Below are 18,119 nucleotides of genomic sequence, written 5' to 3' on the forward strand. Positions count from 1 at the left end.
ACACCTCTCTACTTTTGTCTAGCTGGGTGGAATTGCTCTCACCTGGTTTCATTCTTAGCCATCTATTCATAACCAGAATATCACTTGCAATAGTCCCTCTTCATGCTCCCACACCATTACCTCTGATGTCCCCCAAGGATCTATTCTTTACTCTCTCCTATTTCTCATTGACATGCTGTTGCTTGATGATACTGTCCGAAAATACAGCCTTAGTTTTCACACATATGTTGATGACACCGTGCTCTACCTCACCATCATCTCTCCAGACACTTTTATTGTTGCTAAATTATCAGACTGCTTAACCGACATCCAATACTGGATGAGCAGAAATTTCCTCCAAAAAATATTGGGAAGACTGAAGCCATTGTTTTCAGTGCCCACTCCAAACTCCATTCAATAGCTACCAACTCCATTCCTCTCCCTGGCAATAACCGGATGTTAAACTAGACTGTTTGCAATATTTGACCCTGAGATAATTTCCAACATATATTCATGCCATCACTAAGACTGCCTATTTCCAACTCCATAACATCACCCAACTTCGTCCCATTTCAGCTCATCTGCTGCTGAAATTCTCATTCATGCATTTGTTACCTCTAGACTTGACTATTCCGATGCACTCCTGGCTGGCTTCTCACATTCTACTCATCCTAAACTTGAGGTCATCCAACATCCTGTCTTAATTCACAACAGAGCCCGTTTACCTATCTACCCTTTGCTTGCTGACCTGCATTGGCTCCTGGTCAAGCAACATTTTGGTTTTAAATTTTAAATTTCTCATCCTTGTTTCTATATCCCTCTATAACCTTGGCCCTCTCTATCTCTGCAATCTCCTCCAGCTCCACAACCCTCTGAGCTCAGGGTTGCCTACTGTGTTTAAATGCATTCCTGGAGGTTTCATCATATGACTTGCCCCCACACTCCAGTCATTATTTGACCAAAATATCCATCCTTGTGTTGTACTGCCTTCTAACGTCAATTGGAAAGCAAAAAGACTCATTACCCAATTAGATGATGCTTGCTGTAAGCCAAACATCCTTTTTATCCCCTGTATCTGGTAAAGAGAAATATTCAAAGAAAATTACAAAAAAACTATCTTTTTAATGTCCCCATGATTTTTCTCCGGGATTGCACTCAGCAGTGTCCTGGAGATTGATGTTCAATTCCTGGAGACTCCAAGCCAATCCTGGAAGGTTGGCAACTCTATCCAAGATAACAGTGCTCTTCTAATTCTGGCCTCTTCAGCATCCCAATCTTAATCACTCCACCACTGGTGCCTGTGCCTTCAGTTGCCTGGATCCAGTGCTCTGGAATTCCCTCCCTGCACCTCTCCAACTATCCATCTCATTTTCCTCCTTAAAGACACTCCTTAAAACCCACCTTGTCACCTATCTCCTTACATGGCTAGGTGTCATATTCTATTATATTTTGTTTTATAATGCTCTTGTGGAGCACCTTGGGATATTTTATTATGTTAAAACTATATAAATGTAAGTTGTTGTAATCTAGTTAGAGGGATAGTCCTTTGCTCAGCTACTTTATTTTCAATCAAATGAAATGGTAGTTCTTTCCTTGGGATGTTAATTTTTTTGATATGGTGGCTAATATATTTAAGGAGATATGGAAATTTTCTTTGCAGATATTTTCCTCTACAACTTCTTTGTTTCTGTCTGCTATCCATGACTGGCAGTTTTGTTTTAAGTCTGCTACCAAACTTCTGAAAGTCACTTATTGGAAATGTTCAGGAAAACATTTTTTTATTCATTTGTGGGCATCGCTGGCTAGGCCAGCAATTATTGTCCATCCCTGATGACCCTTGAGAAGGTAGTTGTGAGCTGTCTTCTTGAACCGCTGCAGTCCCTGTGGTGTAGGTACACCCATAGTGCTGTTAGGGTGGAAGTTCTAGGATTTTGACCTAAGCAACAGTGAAGGAACGGCCAATATATTTCCAAGTCAGGATGGTGTGTGGCTTGGAAGGGAACTTCCAGGTGGTGGTGTTCCAGGTGCTGTCATTGTCGTTCTAAATGGTAGTGGTCGTGGATTTGGAAAGTGCTGTCTAAGGAGCCTTTGTGAGTTTATGCAGTGCATCTTATGCACTGCTGCTACTGTGTGTTGGTGGTGGAGGGAGTGAATGTTTATGGATGGGGTACCAATCAAGCGGGCTGCTTTGTCCCGGGTGGTATCGACCTTCTTGAATATTGTTGAAGCTGCATTCATCCAGCTAAGTGGAGAGTATTCCTTCACATTCCTGACTTGTGCCATGTAGATGGTGGTCAGGCTTTGGAGAGTCAGGAGGTGAGTTACTCGCCGCAGGATTCCTAGCCCCTGACCTGCTGTTGTAGCCACAGTATTTATATGGCTAGTCCAATTCAGTTACTGGTCAATGGTCACCCCTAGGATGTTGATAGTTGGGGATTCAGCAATGGTTATGCCATTGAATGTCAAGGGGCAATGGTTAGATTCTCTCTTGTTAGATATGGTCATTGCCTGGTACTTGTGTGGCGCAAATGTTACTTGCCACTTTTCATCCCAAGCCTGGTTATTGCCCAGGTCTTATTACATTTGAACATGGACTGCTTCAGTATCTGAAGAGTCACAAATGGTGCTGAACATTGTACAATCATCAGCAAACATCCCCACTTCTAACCTTATGATGAAAGGAAGGTCATTGATGAAGCAGCTGAAGATGGTTGGGCCGAGAACACTACCCTTAGGAACTCCTGCAGTGATGTCCTGGAATTGAGATGATTGACTTCTAACAGCCACAATTATCTTCCTTCATGCTAGGTATGACTCCAGCCAGAGAAGCTTTCCCACTGATCCCCATCGACTCCAGTTTTGCAAAGGTGCCTTGATGCCACATTTGATCAAATGCTGCCTTGATGTCAAGGACAGTCACTGTCACCACACCTCTGGAGTTCAGCGTTCACAAACATACATATGAATTAGGAGCAGGAGTGGGCCATTAGGCCTTTTGAGCCTGCTCCTCCCTTCAATAAGATCATGGCTGATCAGAATGTAACCTCAACCCCACATTCCTGCCTACCCCCGATAACCTTTCACCTCCTTGTTAATCAAGAATCTATCTAGCTTTGCCTTAAAAATATTCAAAGACTTGGCTTTCACTGCCTTTTGAGGAAGAGAGTTCCAAAGACTCTCAACCATCTGGGAGAAATAAATTCTCCTTATCCCTGTCTTAAATGAGCGACCCCTTATTTTAAAACACTGACCCCGGGGCAGGATTTTCCCTTTGTTGGACGGGCACGGCGGGCAGTCCTGGAAATGGCTGCGAAACAGACCATTACCAGCAATCAGGCTCCGACCATGGTTTCATGCTGGCTGACCAGTTAATGGCCATCCAGCGTGAAACGCATGCTGAGAAGCTCAGCGCTGCTGCAAGGTGGGGGCGGGAGGAGCGTGAGTGCTAAAATCTGCGCATGTGCGGGGGAGCGTGCACTGAAAGCTCCTTGAAGTCACAGAGCTGCCTCAGGGAGCTGAAGAATTTTAAATTAAAAATAAAAATTTTAAAAATAAAGGAAACATGTCCCCACGTGACTCAGTCACATTAACAGGGACATATTAAAAATGATGTTTCAACATCTTTATTTTTTTAAAATTACTATTGGAAATCTCATCCCGCCCGTGGATGAGGTTTCCTCAAAAATGCAAAGGCCACCTGGCCTATTCGCCCTCCTGCCAACCGTAAGGTTGGATGGCAGCAAAAAATAGGATTAAATTAATTGGTTAATGGCCTTAATAGACCTCGTAATTGTCAGTGGGCGTGCTGCCGACTCTGGCGTGCACCTGCTGAACGAAAAATCGCACAAGTGCGCAATGACATCGGGACGTTTGCCCGTTGTCATTGTGCACTATTTTACTCCCGATCGGGTCATGCATGCGCCCGCCGGTAGAACGTAACATTCTGCCCCCAGTTCTAGATTCTCCCACAAGAAAAAACATCCTCTCCACACCCACCCTGACAAGATGCCTCAGGATCTTAAAGGCTTCAATCAAGTCACTTCTTCCTCTTCTAAACTCCTAAACAAGCCTAACCTCTCCAACCTGTCCTCATAAAACAACCCGCTCATTCCTGGTATTAGTCTAGTAAACCTTCTCTAAACAGCTTCTATCGCATTTACGTCTTTCCTTAAATAAGGAGGTCAATACTGTACACAGCACTCCAGATGTGGGCTCACCAGTGCCCTGTACAATTGAAGCATAACCTTACCTTTGTAATCAATTCCCCTCACAATAAATGATAACAGTCTATTAGCTTTCTTAATTACATGTTGTACCTGCATATAGCCTTTTGTATTTCATGCACTAGAACACCCAAATCCCTCTGAATCTCAGAGCTCTGCAATCTCTCACCTTCACATACTAAGTTTTTTTTATCCTTCCTGCTAAAATGGACCATTTCACATTTTCCCACAGTCTGATTCCTGGGATGGCTGGATTGTCGTATGAGGAGAGATAGGTCTGGGCCTGTATTTACTGGAGTTTAGATGAATGAGAGGGGATCTCATTGAAATGTATAAAATTCTGTCAGGGATGGACAGACTGGATGCAGGGATATTTCCTTTGGCTGGGGAGTCGAGAACAAGGGGTCACAATCTCAGAATACGGGATAGGCCATTTAGGACTGAGATGAGGGGAAACTTCTTCACTCAGTAGGTAGTGAACCTGTGGAATTCTCTACCACAGAAGACTGTGGAGGCCAAGCCACTGAATATATTTAAGAAAGAAATAGATAGATTTCTAGTCTCTAAAGGTGTCAAAGGGTTTTGGGGAGAGAGTGAGAGTACAGCGTTGAGGTAGAGGATCAGCCATGATCATATTGAGTGGTGGAGCAGGCTCGAAGTGCCGAATAACCTACTCCAGCTCCTATTTTCTATGTTTCTATATTCCATTTGCCAGACCTTTGCCCATTCACTTAACCTATCTGTGTCCCATTGTAGCCTCCTTATGTCCTCTTCACAATTTACTTTCCCACCTATATTTGTGCTCAGCAAATTTTGCAACCGTACTTTCGGTCCCTTCATCCAAGTCATTTATATAAATTGTAAAAAGTTGAGGCCCCTGCACTGATCCCTGTGGCACAGCACTCGTTACGTTCAACCCAGAAATCAACCCACATGCCTACTCTCTGTTTTCTGTTAACTAGCAAATTTTCTATCCATGCCTATACCATGATTGAGCTTTTATTTTCCACAATAACCTTTGATGTGGCACCTTATCAAATGCCTCCTCCTCCGCCCCCCAATCCTGCCCAATCTGAAAAAAGATTCTGGCCTCTTCAGCTTCTCCCTACAGCTGTATGACAAGACCAGAAGCAAAACAGGCCCAAATCACTGATGTGTTCCTGTCTGATGCCTCACTGTAGAACATTTTTCTAAAGTTTGTTGAAGCTTATGTGATCTCACCTGGTGACAGTTTCATTTCCATTACCTGGAAATATGTTTTGAGCAAATTTATAAATTGTCCATCATGATGAGATAGTTTTTTTCTCTGAATATCCCGAAGCAGCCAGTCACATTTAGGGCATGATTCCATGAGCATCCTCTGATAACCTTGCTCACTGGGCCCTTTTTCATGTGTGAATTTAACAAGTAAATGCCATGAGGCTATTCAACCATATCACTTTTGAGCCTGAACCGGCCACCACCGAGATTCACATAGACACGCTTTGCAGAAGGATCTGCTGGACATTGATTAGTGAGAATCCTGTCTGATTTTTTTTTCCTTCCCTAGCCCAGGGCATTCTGAGACCACCTGTAATAACCCTACAACTTCAGTTGAAACCTGCTATGAGCTTTGGATAAAATTTTAAATAAAAACTCTAATTTTCTAATGCATTTTGAAAATATTGTGACTGAACATAATCTGTTTCCTGATTGCTTACTGTGGTATAATAATTCTAGCTGCAATATCAAAGGTCATTTCCTGCTATTTGTGGTATCAGGAATACAGATTATTTCTCGCAGAACTTAGTGTTAAATGACCCCCCTTTTTCCAGAATCAGGAGTGACCTGGGAGGTAAATGAATCTTCGCTTGGCATCATAACATTCTGGATCTTGTATCTTCATTCTCATAAGTCTGTCTGATGCCAGCCCTAGGCCATGTTATATCTCACACAGAATCGAACGCCATTACTGTTTCAGCGTATGGAGCCACCTTCGCCCACGCAGGAGATGGATCCAGGGCAGAATGCCTTACCAGACCCTCAGCACATCTCTGGAAATGGCCTGTAAGTTCCAATGTCGATGAATTATCATTTAAAGCAGCTAAGTCCATAGATGTAACATATTACAGCGATCACATGGTGTGGAATAAAGCTGTCAATGGGACAGTGGATGAAATGCAAATCCTTGCCAAAAACCCTTAGAACAATTATGCAAAAAGAAAACACTGGTTTAATGTGAATTAGTATAATGTACAGACCTGTTTTTTTCAGATTTTAATCTGTAATTTACTCATTTTATTTTTCTCCATCTTACACACTGGATCTAAGCTGTTCTCAGGAATCAGGAGAATGGATGTTCTGACACCAGTCAATCTCCATTGACATGATTGATATCACTATCTGAAACACTGGAAAACACTGACCTGTGTACGAAGGGATCTTCACCATACCCTTCGCTCCGACCCTACCCAATGAGTTTCTCTCCTGAGACAAATGAGATGGGGCTCCATAGGAGAAGCCTATGTATTTGAGAATTAGTCAAGACAATGAATTGTACCATGTCTGACAGTTGTGATTGGGATTTGTATTCGTGTTTCCTTGTAGGAATTGAAAGTATATGCGAATCTCCTAGTTGGGATTTTAACTCAGTTTCTAGTTAGTATTGTAATTTATACTTGAGTGCCTAGTTAGAATCTTAGAATCAATGAAATTAATGGCACAGAAGAAGGCCATTCAGCCCATCATGTCTATGCCAGCCAAGAAAGCGAGATCCAGAATAACCCCACTTTCCAGCTCTTGGTCCATTGCCTTGTGGGCTACGACACTTCAAGTGCATATCCTAGTTTTTAAAAGATGTGATGAGGATCTCTGCCTCTACCACCCTCTGAGGCAGTAAGTTCCAGACTTCCACCACCCACTAGATGAAACAAATTTCTCTGCAACTACTCTCTAATACTCCTATCATTTATTGTAAATCTAGTGAGAATTGGGATTTATACCCACGTTTCCTAGTTGTTACTGCGATTACTATTTTCTAGCTGAATTTGAGAATCCAATTTTATCTGTTGATGCTGGGCCCCATCCAAAAAATATTTATAAATGCTCTAATTAAATTAACTAGAGTAGATACTCCTAAACTGTTGCATAAAATTTACAGCATAGAAACAGTTACAGCAGAGAAACAGAAACAGGTTATTCAGCTCTATTGATCAGTTATTCGATCTATGCTGGTTTTTCTGCTCTACACAGGCCTCTTTCCATAAGCGTATGCTTCTATTCCTTTCACCCTCATATGTATGTCTAGTTTCCCTTAAATGCACCTATGCTATTTGCCTCAACCACTCCATGTGGTAGCGAGTTCCATATTCTCATCACTCTTTTCCCCAAGTTTTTTTGCATATTCAATCCAACAATTGGTTGGCTTATAATAAAAGAATCCAATGAATGGCTCTGAATGAACAAGATTGTAATTAACAGTATTTTTCTGTGTGAGATGTTAAAGCTATATTTTTTCTTACAGGATTGATCAAAAAACTGCTGTTACTTAAAAGCTGTTTACAGTAATGAACGTTAAGATATTGATAAAATAATTGCTTAACAGTGACTTTATATTCATTTCTGCACATATCCAGTAATATGCTTGCACTGTGGTTGTGGCATTACAGCAGACATTCCAGCTGTTGCACAGTGTCTTAGAACATGCATACCTACTGATGTCATGCTGCAAACAACTTCTTAAAAATCATTTTTACTCAACAGTTTACCCTGAAGTAAAAACTTCCCACTGAGATTCTAATAAGATAGGAAGGATCAGACAGATTTCTGAATCTCAGTCAAAATGACAACGGATATTGCCCTCTCTACATTTTGGTTTGCAGATTGTTAAAGTTGGTCTTATTTCTCCTGTGTAGGCATGCCTTATGTCAGGCAAATTTTCTGCTTGGGGTTGCTATTCAGCAAACCCCTGCTGGAAACTGCCGTTTTTTTATTCATTCATGGGAAGGGGGCCTCACTGGCAAGGCCAACATTTATTGCCCATCCCTAATTGCCTCTGAGAAGGTGGTGGTGAGCCACTTTCTTTCCAAGTCAGGATGTGTGGCTTGAAGGGGAACTTGCAGATGGTGGTGTCCGCAAGCGCCTGCTACCCTTGTCTTTCTAGATCGAGGCAATAGAGATCACAGGTTTGGAAGTGCTGTTGATGCCTTGGTGAGTTCATGAAGTGCATCTTGTAGATGTGCACGCTGCTACCATGGTGCACCAGTGTTGGAGGTGAATGTTTAAGTGTGAATATCAGGTGAAGACATGGTTGAAGCCAACTGTAACTTCCAACAGTCAACAAGTCTTTTGGTGCTTTCCAAGCCCATGCATAAAGATTGGCCATTTGGGCAACATGGCAAAGAACTGCCACTGCCCATGGGATCATATCCCAGCATGAATTGTACAATGAAATGTGGGGAGGTCATGGGGCAGAAGGGGGGCAAAAACAAAAGATTCTGTAAAAACCCACAATATTTTAAGGTAAGAGCACCAAAATGAAGTATTGCAATTTGTACCTGTGATCTACTTTGGGGCTGTTTTCCTGTTTGGAACAATGCCTGCATAAGAAGGCAATGAAAGTGAGGTTTGATGCTTTTCTACACTGCACCAAGCCACTCTCCTCATCTTTGCAACAAGTGGTTTCAAAGTAGAATAGATAGAAACCTGCAGACTGACCAAGAGGGAAGGGGAGGGGTGTATGGGTAGGTAGGCAAAAGAACACCAATATTCTCCCTTGGAAGCTGAGAAAGCACTAAACAAGAAAAAGCCATTCAGCCTATCAGTCCCATTCAATTATAGTATAAACCAACATTCCACTAGCCTTTTCGATTATCTCCTGTACCTGTTCATGACATTTTAATGAAGTGACTACCCAACCCCCAAGTCTTTTTGGACCTCCACTATTTCTAGCTTATCACCTTTTGGAAAGTACCCTGTTCTATCCTTTTTAGGCCCAGAGTTAATCTGAGTGTTTATACTCATATCCATTGCAAAATAAGCAAGAACATGTTGCTCTGTTTGATACTGACATCCCTCACCTAGCTGAATCCACGGTAAATAAATCATTGCCCAGATGCACAGTCATTGTATGAGGGGATGCTTCACACTTACAAACATACGAAGTAGGAGCAGAAGTTAGGTCATTTGGCACCTCGAGCCTGCTCCGCGATTGAATAAGATCATGGCTGATCTGACTGTGGCCTCCACATTCTGCCTACCCCCAATAACCTTTGACTCCCTTGTTAGTCAAGAATGTATCTATTTCTGCCTTAAAAATAGGTATTGACCCTGCCTCTACCGCTCTCTGGGGAAGAAAGTCCCAAAGACCCCTCTGAGAGAAAAAAATTCTTCTCATCTCCATCTTAAATGGGAGACCCCTTATTTTTAAACTGTGTCCCCTCGTTCTAGTCTCTCCCACAAGGAGAAACATCCTTTCAACATCCTCCCTGTCAAGTCCCCTCAGGATCTTACATGTTCAATCAGCTCACTTCTCATTCTTCTAAACTCCAGTGGATACAGGCCCAGCCTCCTCAACCTTTCCTCGTAAGATAACCCCCCCCGCCCCAAACCCAGGTATCAATCAAGAGAACCTTTTCTGAACCGCTCCTAACGCATTTATATCCTTTCTTAAATAAGGAGACCAAAACCGTAAACAGTACTCTAGATGTGGTCTCACCAATGCCCCGTACAACTGTAGCAAAACTTCCCTACGTTTATATTCCATTCCCCTTGCAATAAATGGTACCAATCTATTTGCCTTCCTAATCACTTGCTGTACTTGCATACCAACTTTTCCTGATTCATCTACCAGGGCACCCAGATCCCTCTGTACCTCAGAGTTTTGTAATCTCTCCCCATTTCAATAATATACTGCTTTTCTATTCTTCCTGTCAAAGTGGACAAGTTCACATTTTCCCACCTTATACTCCATCTGCCAATTTTTTTCCTATTCACTTAACCTATGTCCCTTTGCAGACTCCTTATGTCCTCTTCACAACTTACTTTCCTACCTAACTTTATGTCATCAGCAAATTTAGCAACCATACATTCAGTCCCTTCATCCAAGTGATTGATATAAATTGTAAATAGTTGAGGCCCCAGCACTGATCCCTGTGGCACTCCACTCATCACATCTTGTCAACCCAAAAATGACCCATTTATGCCTACTCTCTGTTTCCTGTTGCCAACCAATCTTCTATCCATGCTAATATGTTATCCCCTTCACCATGAGCTCTTATATTGTGTAGTCTTTGATGTGGCATCTTGTCAAATGCCTTCTGGAAATCTAAGTATATCATATTGACAAGTTCTGCTTTATCCACGTTGCTTTTTACTTCCTCAAAGAACTGCAATAAATTAGTCAAACATGATTTCCCTTTCACAAAACCATGTTGACTCTGCCTAACTGCATTGAGATTTTCTAAGTGCCCCACTATAACCTCCTTAATAATAGATTCCAGTGATTTCCTTATGACAGATGTTAAGCAAACTGGTCTGTAGTTTCCTGCTTTCTGTCTCCCCCCTTTTTGAATAGAGGAGTCACATTTGCTATTTTCCAATCTGCTGGGACCTTTCCAGAATCTAGGGAATTTTGAAAAATTAAAACCAATGCATCCGCTATCTCAGCAGCCACACTTTTTTTTTACCCTAGGATGAAGTCCATCAGGACCTGGGGACTTATCAGTTTTAGAAGGATGTAGGCACCAGATGCAAAATAATTAGTAATTCCCCTGGAACATGTTTTTCCACTTCTCTTTTCCTGCTCTATTTGTTACTGGTAGTTACCCTGCTAAGCCTCAGTCAGAAGTGTCACACATTTTCCAATTACACGAGAATCTCATCTCCACCTAGGTTTCCATATTACTGGAAGGGCAAACTACTGTTACTTGAAGGTCTAAGCTATGCCCTCCTTTAATAAGTCAATGTGCAGATGATGTCTCAGATGCTCTGTCTAATACTAAATTCTAACTTCTTTATTAATGTCCTTATTAAATGCACAATTTCTTTTCCCAAAGTGCACAAGATGGGATTATGAAGGAGAGTCAATCTTGGGTCACAGACCGAGCTCAAAAAATGTTTCAGAAGACAGGGGCTTGGAGTCCTGAAAGAGGTCGCTCAGAGGAAATAGAAGACACACGGCCAAACTCTCAGGTATAAATTGGCAAAACCTATCTCAGAGTTTTATTGCTTGGTACCATAACAATTAAATTGCTTACTTTACAATCTTGTGCTTATGTGTTTCAATCCTGGCAAAAATTTGCTCGTCACACCTATACTGAATTCTGTGAGTTCTAGACTGGTTATTAACAATAATTTAAATGCCTTTTACTGACAGAATCAGAAAACTGCTGCCTTTTACATCTCTTCCCTACAGACTATTTGTGACCTTCTATTGGGTTGGACAGCCTGAAGCTTCTTGTTTCAGAATGACTCCGCATTTTCAATACCATAGGCTTTAAAGTAAACAACTAAAAGTAATTTGAGACATTTTATTGTAAATATTTGAACTGTTGTTAGTATTCCTGACTCCTTGAAAATAGTTGTTAGTGTTTTCATTTTATTTTCAGAATTAGGCTGCTCCAGAAAACTCAGCCAAGCCTCTGCCAAAGCTGCTCTGTGGAGCTGTGTCTAAGCTGCAGGTTGAACTTTACCCTCTGAGCTTCTCATCCTTCCTGTTGGGAGGCACCTGTCTTTCCACACCTTCCCATGATGTTCTGACAGCATGACTGACTTGGAAAACATGGGCAATCATGAATACCAATGTACTTGTGCTCTGCTGAAAGACTTTTGAATGCCCAAGAAGTACCTATATCTTTCTCAACACTTTATTTGTTTCTTTATTATTTTTCGTCTTTCTTTTAGGTCCAGCAACTAAAATTAATTCCCAGCTGAGTGGCCCAATATTTGACCTGCTGCTGAATCCCTCCCAGTGCAGTTCGGTAGCTGGACTCATTCTGTGGCTGTTGTACTTTGTGTGTGCTTTGTATAACCTTCATACACAATTTGAGAGCCATAATATCATCAATCAGCATTAAGTGTTAGAATACTGGCAGTTATCCAATCAAGTCTTCTAGTTCTATGATAGACTTCACCAACATGAGTTACACCTAAAACTCTGCAAAATATTTGTTCTTTATATTAAAGAAGTGCATTTATTTAGTATCTCACCACAACATTTGGAATGCATCAACTTAAAATGCATTCACTTAAAGTGAATTACTTTGAAATGCAGTGATTATTGTTATATAGACAAGTGTGAATGCTGCTTCATACAAACAGCAACAGAATGACTGTTATGTGCTGGTGTCAGTTGAGGCAGAAATTATATAGTTGGCAATTCGTAAGTTTATTTTCATTTACCATCATCAGCTGGGTGTGCTGAGCACAGAAGCAAAGATAGATGAGATATGGGGAGGGAAAATAAGGCTGTATGGCCTAAAATAACACAGCATTATCTCATTCCATATGGATTAATGTGCTATGCTGTAGTCTAGCCTTTCAGACCTTTTCAGCAGCATGTCATAAAATGCATTATGTTCTGTGTTAATATACCACTTGCAGATCACCCATGGTGTTGCTCAGGATGAGCCAGATGATACTCTGTTTTATACAGGATATAACAAACAAAGCATGGTGGAGATTGTGTGACAGCAAAATATTGCAAGAAGCAAATGTGATTCGTATAGAGAGTGAATGCTATATAAAAATTATGTATCTATAATATATTAAAAATCTGCACTTGTCAATTTTTTTCATCATAAATTCCTATGTCCACATTATAGTGAAAACTGCCTCTGTAAACATTTTGGACAATGTTACATCCTCCACCCCATCTATTCCCCCAGTAGAAGTGATGTGATCCCTCCTCTGGTGCTAGAATGTAATTCTAACCTGACATGTTTACCAAGGCGTTTACTATTATAAGTGCACACAGGAATTATAATGGAAATATCAAAATATGGAAAGAACGTATGACTTTCAATATGGAGACTGCATTAAATCTGTACCCTTAGTTCAGTAATCCCTTGGCTTCACTCCAACTTCAGTTGAGAACTACACTTTGTCTGCACTTTCTGTGTAAAACTTCAGGGAAGGTTGACTGTATAATTATGATTGTCCATACTTCCTATCAACTTTTCCATTATAAATTCTGAATTTATAAAGGAACTTGCTATATGTAAACGTGTACACCTTCTCACCTGTAATGTCTTACTATATCCTACAGAATAAACTAATCATATGACACAACAATCTAACATATATTGGCTAAGGAGTTCCCTGATAGCTACAAATTATTTCTCAATAAACGTCAGTGAAGCTGCTCAATGCAACGATAGACCCAGAACGCAATCAAATTCATCCCAAAATAACTAAATGGGTCTATGTTACAAGAATAAGTGTTATCCTAGAGTGGTTTCAAGGCATTTGATCTCACCACTCAAGGTTCGTTCTTGTAATTTTCAGTGATATCTGTACCGCCCACCCCACCAGTTAGGTTACTAACTTGTAATTATTTCTAGGTAACCATTATTTTCTATGTAGCCCATGTTGTGATACCTTACAAAATAACACTCCAAAAGCAATTCATTATATGAGGCACTTTCAGACATTCCAACAATGAGATGAGGCATTCTAAAAATATATTATAATAAGCTTGTCATATTTCAGTGTTAATATGATTGCACTTAGAATTTGTGGGTAGTACTCTTACTACCAGCTATGCTATGAGTGAGTATCTATGTTGCCACAAGAGAGAGTGATCTCTGTCTTAATGCTGATTAGGAGCTGGCGTCTGCTTACCAGCACAGAACCATCAGTACTCATCTGTGTATACCTGTTTATGAATTCTTCTCAAAATGTCAACTAACTGACAGCTTTACAATACTTTACATTTCCACCGACAAGCTAGACATTTAACCACAAAGAAACATGGGATGGAGCACTATCTTGTTACCTCTGTTACCGTGTTTCAATCCAGCCCGCACTCATTTGAATGAAAGTTTCTTTTCTCTGACAGCTGAAAGAATTTCACATGATGTGAGTTTACGATAATCTTAAATAAGAACAGAAAGTGCTAGAAATATGCAGCAGCAGGTCTGACAGCTTCTGTGGAGAGAGAAACAAAGTTAACACTTTAAGTCAATGACCCTTTGTCATTGATCCTGACAAAATGTAATGCTGTTTCTCTCTCCACAGGTGCTGCTAGGCCTCATTATTTCCAACATTTTCAAATTTAATTCCAGACTTCCAGTTTCTGCAGCACTTGCTCTCGTATTAGGTCAATTTCGACTTTGTTCACAATTGCCATAGTCCTGCTCATTCTTCTTCTTGAGTTCACTGCCCGAAGGCAGGTCCTTAGCAATTATTCATTGAACCACACTGAAGTGCTGGAATTTTTTACTACGGATAGGGTGAGGAGGCAGGCCCTGGGTCTGCCTCAGCCAGAACAGGGATTGAATTCCGTGCTGTTGGCATTAATCTGATCCATACACCAGCCATCAAGCCAACTGAGCTAATTGGGCCCCAGTGCTACTCATAATTCCTAAATACTAAAATTGGCACTAAAATAGCACTTTTGTGAAGGATAATGGCGAGGAGAATGGAAACATCCCACTAGCATTTGTAGAGGTTAAATAGCACTTTGTAGTACAGCAGAGGGTACATTATTCTGTATCCAAGCTACGCTTTGCCTGACCTGGAAGTGTTTGATGATGTTCCTGAGGACAGAAACTAGGGAAATGTCCCCGAAGCTAATGAGAAGAAAGTTTACCATAAGATTTAAGATAAATAATTAAAATAAATGTAAATACCTAGATCTTAGTTATGAACCTGAATGGTTAATCTTGTAACTCGATACCTAATAGCATTGATGAGAACACCATCATCATACAGACCGCAGCAGTTCAAGAAAACGGCCAACCACCAACTTCTCAGGACAGCTCTGAATGGGCAATAAATACTGCATTGCTCGCGGCCAACATTCCAAGAATGAAAAGACAACTCATCTAGTGTATGGGTTAATTCTCTAGTGTGTGCACTTCTAAATTATAATCATACCCCTTTCTTTCTTTTGATGTTTGTTTTATGTCAACACATCAAGCATGTAGCAGGGTATACACCTTACAGATTTACACTCAGGAATAGCAATTAGTATGAGGAGCCTTCCAGCTCACTCAGTTCCAGCTGAGGCTGACGTTTCCTCCCCTTTAATACCCCCCCAAATTTGGCTTTGTATTGCAGGCTGTGGAGATGCAAGAAATGGGGAGGGACGGCTACTCGGACAGCGACCATTACCTCCCGATGGAAGGCCAAAGTCGAGCAGCCTCCATGCCACGGCTACCTGCAGAAAACCAAGTGAGCTCAGTGAGATGTACTCTGCTGCATCCTATATCATGTTCCATTATTTTAACTCTTTCAATGCAACCAGTGCCAATGTATTCAATGAGTTCTATTTAACGCATCACAATAGAAATCATTAAATTATAAACACACCCAAATGAATTGTTCTTTTAGTAAATTTACAGGGGAGAAAACTAGTAACAAATAAAATGTTTAAAGGGCAATTAAGATTATAAATTCCTGTGTTGCAAACTAGAAATCACTGTGTTAATCAGCAACCAGTTTTGTGGAGAGGCATCTAATGCATAGCTTTCAAAGACATGATTTTCATTCAAAGTCTCATATGAGGATCATGTCCTTGAAGGTTATTTAAAACGTTGTGCAGCTTGCACATTGTGCATGTTACTTGTATTCTGTCAGTTGGATCCTGCCCATTGGGTCTTGCCTGTTTGAGTGTAACCAATTTAAAGGGAGAAAGGATGAACATTCTCTGCCTGAATCTATATTGAAATGTTATTTAATTTTGGAATAGGTGAATATAGATCTAATCAGGGAACCAGCATTTTACTGCAATTCAAAAAGGCCCAAATCATTAAGTTAGATTTAAGGAAAGGTAAGGGGCAACTTCAAACATTAATTCCTGACAAGGAAAAAATGCTCCTTTCAAAAGAAAATGTTATCTTTGGGTGATGCAGCACTGAAAGAGTTAAAGTGAGATCATTGTTTTACAAGAGGGATTGTTTGTTTTTTTATCTGCATGTTTTCAGTTTTCTTTTTTAAGTTCTCTACCAGTACTTGAGCCATTCCTGAAAAGGGATAGTATCTCATTTACTAACACTACAGGAGTGCTTTTGATAATCTACACCATACAATTGGTGGTTGACAGTGAATCTTTAAGATCTTGAACATAATTGACTCAGTGAAGACTCTCATCATGGTTGTTGGCCTTCGATCTTCAAATCACGTGCTGTTGATGATGATGCTGCATTGACACCATATTCCAAATAGAAATGTTGAAAACCTTGTGTAAACAAAGATATTTCACTAAAAGATTATCGATAATTACTGTCTTTTTTTGAAATAATGATGTGATAATTACCTATTTCTCCCCACTCCCAAAAATATGCTCAAAAATTCAACCTAGAAATATCTGTTTGTGATAACAATGAGTGAATGAGTTTGTACATTTCTGTGCACTGTTCTAAAATAAATGGTGTTTATTCCTCCATTAAAATAAGCCATTAATAGCCCACTTACCTAAAAAATGATTATTTCAAGACTTTAAATCAAAATCCTCTCTCCTCCTCTGGTGCTAGGATGGTAAAAATCTTCACAATTGAGCTTAGACTCTGTTTCCAGACTGTTTAGCGTGGTAGCGAGAACATTAAAAAAAATCATCCAATGGCCACATTTCTGCAGGAGTCACTCATTCAACTGAGTCTCCTCCTGCCATCTTTAGACACCATGAACACAGACATTCCAGCAGTGAACCACCAGGCAGTGATTGGGACTAGGAACTCTGGACAAATTAATTTTTGCCTTCCCAAGCTCAAAGACACTAAAATCAGTTTTTGTGACCTCTGCACCACCTTGATGAAAACTAGATACCTTAGTAAAAACCAAATATCAAACTGGGATGTTCTTCTAAATCTTATAAGTACATGAAAATCTATATAGACCATGATTTCATCTTCCCCAAGTACTCTGTATTCGAATGAAATTACAGCAGTTATAGATGGTGCCTAAGATGATATTTTGAAGGTGATATCTTTGTTGTTACAAACTGCAATGAACTCTGAAGTCTATCACCATCTTTAACACTGATGCTTTGAAATTCATGCACAACTTTTTTGAAGATGGGTAGGCCTTCCATTTAATGCAGCTAAAAGGCTTTGCATTTCTAATTACTATTTACTTATTCATTCATGGGATGTGGGCATCACTGGCTAGACCAGTATTTATTGCCCATCCCTAATTGCCCTTGAGAAAGTGGTGGTGAGCTGCCTCCTTGAACCACTGCAGTCCATGATCTGTAGGTACATCCACAGTGCTGGTACACCCACAGTGTTAAAGTTGTTATTTATCTTGCCTAATGGTCAGAGCTAAGCACAAGCTTACAGTACACATGGTTTGCATTATTACACTTTTTCATACACATGTGGTTTATGCCTCTGTTAAAAGTGGGAGCTTTTGGAGAGTTTCTTCCCAATTTATAGTCAGTCGTGGTGTTTATTTGTAATGGAGATTATTCTGTTGTTTTGTTGTTCGCCAGCTGAAAACATTAACTCAGGGCCTGATTTTAACTGTGTTTTGAGAGAGTTAAAATCAGGCTCAAAGTTACACAACACTCTGTAAATAGTTTCTGGCAAATGTCTTTACAATTTAAGCTAGTGACATCTAGTGGTAGAACTTCTAGACACTACTAATTTTTTTAAAAATATATTGACAAACCACCATTTTGGGCAATTTTGATCTCTAGAATCGCTTATGCAACTAGACATTCAACCATGCATTGAATGGCTTCTCTCATGCTAATGCTATTGTTAGGAGAAATGATCA

At 40.4% G+C, this 18,119-nt stretch overlaps 1 protein-coding gene across 1 annotated transcript in view; it reads left to right on the plus strand.

The window, feature by feature from the left end:
* LOC121271161 (voltage-dependent P/Q-type calcium channel subunit alpha-1A-like) overlaps positions 1-18,119 on the plus strand; it is a 760,453-nt gene that overhangs the window by 696,020 nt on the left and 46,314 nt on the right. Inside the window, exons 44-46 of the mRNA XM_041176921.1 lie at positions 6,139-6,248; positions 11,237-11,372; positions 15,462-15,575. Coding sequence (XP_041032855.1) covers positions 6,139-6,248; positions 11,237-11,372; positions 15,462-15,575 — 360 coding nt within the window. The remainder of the gene's footprint in view (positions 1-6,138; positions 6,249-11,236; positions 11,373-15,461; positions 15,576-18,119) is intronic.

The sequence above is a fragment of the Carcharodon carcharias genome, chromosome 30 (assembly GCF_017639515.1).
Source record: "Carcharodon carcharias isolate sCarCar2 chromosome 30, sCarCar2.pri, whole genome shotgun sequence".
In the NCBI taxonomy this organism is placed as follows: Eukaryota; Metazoa; Chordata; class Chondrichthyes; order Lamniformes; family Lamnidae; genus Carcharodon; species Carcharodon carcharias.